The sequence below is a fragment of the Xenopus tropicalis genome, chromosome 4 (assembly GCF_000004195.4).
Source record: "Xenopus tropicalis strain Nigerian chromosome 4, UCB_Xtro_10.0, whole genome shotgun sequence".
Taxonomy (NCBI): Eukaryota; Metazoa; Chordata; class Amphibia; order Anura; family Pipidae; genus Xenopus; species Xenopus tropicalis.
Genome location: NC_030680.2, coordinates 121,074,752 through 121,081,898, shown reverse-complemented (window position 1 = coordinate 121,081,898; position 7,147 = coordinate 121,074,752). Strand labels below are relative to the sequence as shown.

The 7,147-nt window shown below is 40.4% G+C and overlaps 1 protein-coding gene across 1 annotated transcript; it reads left to right on the top strand.

Moving 5' to 3' along the window:
• Positions 1-447: 447 nt before the first annotated feature.
• rps19bp1 (ribosomal protein S19 binding protein 1) lies at positions 448-6,696 on the top strand. The gene is made up of 4 exons (NM_001044432.1): positions 448-512; positions 774-938; positions 4,666-4,763; positions 6,346-6,696. The coding sequence occupies exons 1-4, from the start codon at positions 458-460 to the stop codon at positions 6,475-6,477; spliced, it is 450 nt and encodes a 149-aa protein (NP_001037897.1). The 5' UTR covers positions 448-457; the 3' UTR covers positions 6,478-6,696.
• The last annotated feature ends 451 nt before the right edge of the window (positions 6,697-7,147 follow it).

Here is a 7,147-nt window from a genome sequence, read left to right as displayed (position 1 = left end):
CTGAATATTACTGCGGGAAACATTTTACAGGCAGCCTCTCATTCTAAGTTTGCGCGGGAATTGAATCCCCTACGAACATTAACTCAAAGTGAACAAAGTACCGCATTATTATGAAGCAAAAGTGACACATTTGCCCACAGGGCTAGTGAACAAAACGTTCTATATAAAATGTACATTCAAAGGAAAACACAAAGGGGCGCAACTCGTATCGCACGGAGTGTTTGGCACCCGTGTGACAGGAATTTCTGAAAATACAGAAGTCGTGCGCAAGCCCCTCCCCCCGTCCTACGCAAGCCCCTCCCCCCGTCCTACGCAAGCGGAAATAAACTCAGCCGCAGTTACTAAGAGACAAGGGTTATTTAAGGAAGTGTACGCGGCTAAGCCGGAAGTGGCGTGCCGAGCCTGCCGGAAGTTGTTTATTTTAAGCACGCGTGCATTGGAACCGGGAGCCGCGGGGATGTCTGTGTCACTGCTCAGGAAAGGCTTGGATTTGCTTAGGGAGGAAAGGAGCGGTAAGGATAGGGCAATTGCCTAGTTTGGAAGGGGCACTGTAGGGGACGTATCCGTGTAAACATGAATTTCCACCCCCAGCATTTAACAACATATAAATAAGGCTAAAAGCCTTCTGGAAGTTGTAGTCCAGCAATATGTATGGGCTCAAGATTCTTATCACAAGTTGCAAATAATGCGCAATGTTCAATGAGTGATGGTTTTTACTGTAAAGAAAAGTACAAAGTTGTGTGACCTGTACCATTCCCCTTTAACCTGTACAGGTGCAGAGTCAAGCTCCAAGAAAAGAAACTCAAGCAGCAAGCCGAAGCCCTGCCTTTCCAGCAGCAAAACCGGCATGAGAAAGCAACTGCGGCGGCTGAAGCAGCAGGGACTGCGGCACGACCAGAAAGCAACTGCTAAAGGCAGGGTGATACGGTCCGCTGTAGGTGAGCATTATATGTCATCCCACTGCCTTGCTTTGTATGTATGTATATCTTTATTTATAAAGCGCTACTTATATACGCAGCGCTGTACAGTAGAATACATTAATACAAACAGGGGGTTAATAAGATAATAGATAAATAGAAAGTATAACAATAAATACAGCTGCAATAAGTTAAGAGTCGAGGACACAAGAGGAAGGAGGTCCCTGCCCCGTAGAGCTTACAATCTATATGGGAGGGTAACTAACAGACACAAATAGGCAAATATAAGTGCTGTAGGTGACAGTGGGTGACACTACAATATAAGTGCCAGTTTTGTAATCACTTGAGTGATCTAAAGGGTTACCCATAGAAAACAGTAGTTTAAAGGAGACATATCCTATAAAAACTAAGAATGTACCAGTAAATTATACTCCTCTAAATATAGAAGGATTGTGCTTAAAAATGTTGTGTTTCTGACTGATTTATTGAGAAATTCCATCAAAACTCCACTAGCCCCGCCCATCTGTTCCACTTCCTGCGGGCTGTGATTGGCTTTCTCCTAACTACTGTGCATCTGGCAGGGACCGTTGGGACACGCCCACTCTTCATTTCACACTGGACGGAGACGTGATAGGATCTATAGGGAGCTCCAATAAGGGGGCCATTGTTACAGATAGGGTTAATGTTTAGCCCAAAGGGAAACCAGCACCGTATATTATTCATAATTGCCTACAAAATAATTGTTTTTCCCCATTTATCCAATATGTCTCCTTTAAAGCTGATGCCACACCAGGCGGATTCTCATAATGCAGAAAAACCTAGACTGAGAATCAGCTCCAGCACTGGCATCAGCCTCCTTTCTTGCCAGAACTATTGAATTGGCTGGGTGCAGGCACACGCAGCGGGAATCTTTGAAGAAACAAGAGTTTGCATTTCAGAGTCGATATCCCACAAGAGCAGACTGTGATTCAGTGGTTCCGGGTGCAGGCAAAGAAGACTGTTGCCAGTATAAGGCCTGATTTTCGGTCTTTGTTTTTCCACAGGCCGAGAATCAGCCCTTTGTGGCATCAACCTTTGCTTAAGAAAAGCACATCAATTAAGTTCATCTTTTAATTTTAAGTCAGGGCTGAATACTCGGCATGTTTGTATGACATTAGGAATTTAATATAATCTAACTCACAAACTAATTTAGCATATTCCAAAGGAAAAGGAATAACCCTATCCAAAGCAGCCTTCCACTTCCCTCAGAAAGGAAGCAATCGTTCCACTGCAAACTGGTATATTGGGCAGTTTTTGGATTTATATTGTACTGATGTATTAATGACAGTAACCTTGTACTGCTTTGCTTGATAAAAGGTATCCAACGCTTACGGAAGTTAATTGTTGCCAATACAACTGTTAGTGTGTCCTACTACTATTTCCACCTTTTTCCACTCCTTGAGGGCAATGAAATGTTTTTGGGTTTTTTTGCTACTTGTGGTAAACAAAACATCAACTGTATGTTTTTTCTCCCTGTAAACCGTTGTGGCTAATAACTGCCCTAAACTGGACCTTTTTGCATTTTAGAGGACTGTACCCTTTGCAGGGCAAACCACATTTATATCAGAGGTAGGCACCACATGTGAGGGTAGCTGCAAACAATGTGTCCTCCTTCCCTCTACTTCCTTCTAATCTCAGTGGGTGCCCTTGGACTGTCTGTAAATTAACATCCAGAAAGCTCATTGATCTCTTCATAACAAATTCAGCATGCACCAAATCCATAATTGTTGGAGTTGGCTATATCATCCGCAACAGATTGATCCAAATACACAAGATAATGCGAAGCCATATATGCACATTTGATTCAAGTCAACAACATTGCAACTGAAATATGTCACCTTCAGTTGTCCAGTTTGAAATTTCATGGTATTACGGTTTCTGGGAAACACTAGGCATTCAACTAGATTTAAAATTTTTGGAGAAAGATCCTGTTTCCCATGATAACCTCTTTTAGATTGTATATTATCTTGACCTCACCATCCTAACCACATAACCAAGACCCTTCATTGTGTTTAGTGCACTGAAAGGGAAGAAATATTCTATGTATATTCAATATAGTCTTTTCAGCTTAAAGGATTACTGTAATTGGACAACATGTTTTCCCATGACACATCAGTTAATAGAGCTTCTCCAGCAGAATCCTGCTGGTTTTAATTTTGAAATTTCACATGGGGCTAGCCATACTCTTCATTTCCCAGGGTGCCACAACCATGTGACCTGTGCTCTAATAAACTGCAGTCACATGCTGAGCTGCAAGTTAGAGTGATATCACCCCTTTCCCAGAAGCCTATCAGCAGAACAAGGGAGGAACATAGCAGCTCCCAGTAGGTATCAGAATAGCACTCAATAGAAAGAAATCCAAGTCCAGTTTGGGACTCCTCCAGTTACATGGGAGTAGGAGAAACAATAGGTTACCTGAAAGCAGTTCTATTGTGTAGCGCTGGCTCCTTCTGAAAGCTCAGACTAGGGCACAATGTACCGAGATGGCGCCTACACACCAATAATACTAAAAAAAAAATATACATTTGTTGGTTCAAGAATAAAATTTTAAATGGAGAGTGAAGTTAGTAAACAGTGTAAGTTAGAAATAAATGAAAACTATAAAAATCATGATCCTTTCCCTTTAAAGGACATATATCATGTTAAAATTAAGACTTTACAAGTGCATTATACTCCTCCAAAAATAGAAGGATTAAGGAAAAAGGATTGTGCTTGGGTTTTGTACTGATTTATTAAGAAATTCCTCCAAAACCCTACTAGTCCCACCCACTTCCTGCTGGCTGAATTCTCTGGATGTGCAGGGGATCCGGCTGCATACTATACACTGCACTGTAGAATAGGAACCAATCGGCAACTAGACTCACCTGATAGGGAACTGAAGCCTGTGTTTGCTTGTGTGAGTGCAAGGCTGTGATTGGATATTCCCCTCCTGCTGTGCTTCTAGCAGGGACCCATAGGACCTTCATTTGAAACACGGACAGGGACCTGAGAGAATCTAATTGAAGCTCCAATAAAGGGCCCTTTTTTGCAGATGTAAAAGTAAAGTAAAACCAGCACCATATATTATTTTTTCATTTATCTGATATGTATCCTTTAATATGAGCCAATATCTGGTTGGCCCTTGGTTAACCCTGAATAAACTTACAAACTCTATACTATTCTTTGAATTTATAGCAGAAAGCTCATTACAATACAGACAAGCTAGCTGATTCAAGTAGTAGTGGAAGGGCTGTGTGTTTGGCATACCTGATGTGTATATAGTAGATATTTAAAGCAGATGTGCACCTGTATCTTGTTCCTTAGCCTGGGGGGCAACACTGTTCCTGATTGCATATCGCTCCAATCAAGCATAAAAATCTGATTGCATTATTTTGAGAGTATAGTCAGTCTGCGTTCTGCTCCCCTGTCTAGAAGAGCTGCAGCACATACAATCTACAATTGGTGGCACCTAAAGGGTTAAGTTCCATTCTTGTTAGGCTCCACACCATAATCTTTGTTTTTTGGTCCAGTTTTGGTTTGGTTTGCCATTCTTGTCAGTTTAACTTTACATAATATTTATTACCCTTGAGAAAAAAAAATCCTGCACATGGTGTGTAAATACATTTTAGTTTTATGTGTTTTTGTGGTATAGGCCCTTATAATTTTTCCAGTATTATCGCCAGAAGCCCAGTTCATGCTGCCATAATTCAGCTGCTTTTTTGTCTTCCAGAGGAGTTTAAGAAACAGAGTGCGAAAGATCATCTGCAGCAAAACCTACAGTACATGCTTGATTCCAGCTCTGTGACAAGCAAAGAAGTTGTTGATAAAGTGAGTTTCTTTCCATAAGAGCATTCTTTCTATGTGTTTGCCTCCTTCTATTTCTCTTCCTCTCTCTTCCCTAAGTACAAGCAAATACAATTTCCAACATATTAAAGGGCTCGTTCACCTTTTGTACAACATTCACAAAATTTGACCGTTAACATTGATAGGACAATCTTTGCCTTAACTATGTATAGTTAACAAAAAATGTGAGATATTCACCTCAGTGACCCCTATAATCACTACAGTTGCTTTTTTACTTCCTTATGACGTCACACACAGTACTGGCAGCAGACTTAACTTCTATTGGCTGTGTCTCCTGTCAGTCTGACATTGCTTCCAGTGCCTGTGACAGAGTGCTGCAAATCTAACATAACATTATGTAAGAGTTGTGATATGCTGAGTCTGTTTGCCTATGCCATTGCAAAGGAGAAATTAACCAATGACCTTACAATTTATATAACTGGTTAGAGTGCACAAGCAACCAATGAACTGGTCCAATAGAAAAAAAGTAAGGGCAAAGCCTGGACGTTGATGATGGCCTTTTTACGTTTTTTTTTTTTTTAATGGAAAATGGATTTTCTGACACGGTGATAGCATTGTTTATGATTTAATATGTTTTGGACACTGAAGGTGAACAACCCCTTTAAGTTCTTCTCCATGAAACATTTATTCAAATAACTGTAATAGAATACGTTCCCGTACGAGAGGCTGTAGTTGTGGTCTTGACTAATGTCACTATAGGAGATTGGTAGCTGCTATATGTAAGATATCCAACAAAAGCCACACTTAAAGGATGGGATGCGTGGAGGATGTTTGCCTCCTGTTTTTGACACAATATTCTCAAACTTATCACACCCAAACCTCTTTAAATGCCTTTATTAAAATCAGCCCAGCATAACAACCATGCTGCAGTAAAAGAGGAATACTTGAAGATTGCAGATATCGGGGTCATTATATAAGTTAAGTTGAACTGCTCCTTTAAGAATTGTTTTGATTATATGTGGCGCCATTTATTCTCAGTCAAGTTGTGTACTGTGTAGACCTAGCCCTTTAATGGATTTAAGATATCAATTCAAAATCAGAAACGATTTCCAGATCCCTGATGATCACTATGAACCCCCTCAGATTTTGTGCTACAACTTCCAGTGTTACCATCATCATCAAGTTGCACAGTGCTTTACATTCATTTATAACAAACAGGTCTAACAATTAAAACAAACTAGGGTTACAGAGTAAAAAATAAAATCAGAGTAGCCTACTGCTTAGAGCTTACAATCTAAAGGGTTACTTAAAGGGATCCCTTGTATATAATACAATTTTAAAAATACATGCCTAAAATTTTACCTTATAATGTCCGTATAAGCCTGATTTTGGCACCAAAATTGCATATTCGGGAGTTTTTGGTGCCAAAATACTGTCTGCTTGCACCCATTTATCTTAATCCTTTCATGGGATTGTAAGCGTAGAAGATACATTGATGGACAGCCTATTGAGCAAAGTGATTTAGTTTGTTTGCCGATATTTAAAACAAGTGACCTTGCATCAATTTGCTGACCTAAATTGCCCTTTTTTTATCACACTGACACAGATCTTGAAACAGAACAGAGGGCGCAAAGCAAAGGACATTGAAATCAAGCAGCACAGGCAGATAAAGGAGAAGTCTGTGTTCTCAGATGCTGACTTCAAGCGCTTTGAGTTGGAATACTTTGGGAGCAAATAAGGTCTTTTGAAAACTTTCTATCACTTGTAATTTTGAATTCAGCAGGTAGCACGTGAACTATATTTTACTGCAAACCTGGATTTTACAACTTGTATATATTCATATATTCCTGTCATTTGGTTGCAAAAGGCTCATAGAAGATGGGAAAAGCTCCCAGTATGGTTTGGAAAGTTAAAGGAACCTCTTATTTAACATTAAATAAAAACACATTTAAGAGAACACATAACAGATCAGTGATGTTGTATGGACTTTATATGATGTCTTTTCACTATTATGGACCATGTTGTTAGCATGGGATTCAGTGTGGAATATTAATGTATTGTTTAATCACACCCAACCCATTTTTATTTCTGTGATTCTAGGGGTATTAAGGTCACTGAGAAAAATACAAACCTGTGCAGTTATAGTGGATGGCCACATGGTGGCTTGGCTGGGTATTTTTACACAGCATAGCTATCACTTAATACAGCAATGTAGTGATATGCGGGCTGGGCCGATACCCACGGGTTCGGGCCGACCTCAGCACATCCATTGCGGGCGGATTTGGGTTGTGCTCTTCCACACGCCCTCCCGCCTGCAACCTTACACTGCCAGCTTCCTCTTCCGCTTCTGTATTTATAGGTGCGCATCTCACCCCTTTTGTGATGTCATTGCTGGGTAGGGTGGGGTG

Bases quoted from the DNA above. Each gene is read 5' to 3' on its own strand.
- rps19bp1 (NM_001044432.1), top strand. From the start codon at position 458: ATGTCTGTGTCACTGCTCAGGAAAGGCTTGGATTTGCTTAGGGAGGAA. The intron at 513-773 runs GTAAGGATAGGG...TAACCTGTACAG, and splicing joins GCTTAGGGAGGAAAGGAGCG to GTGCAGAGTCAAGCTCCAAG. The intron at 939-4,665 runs GTGAGCATTATA...TTTGTCTTCCAG, and splicing joins GGTGATACGGTCCGCTGTAG to AGGAGTTTAAGAAACAGAGT.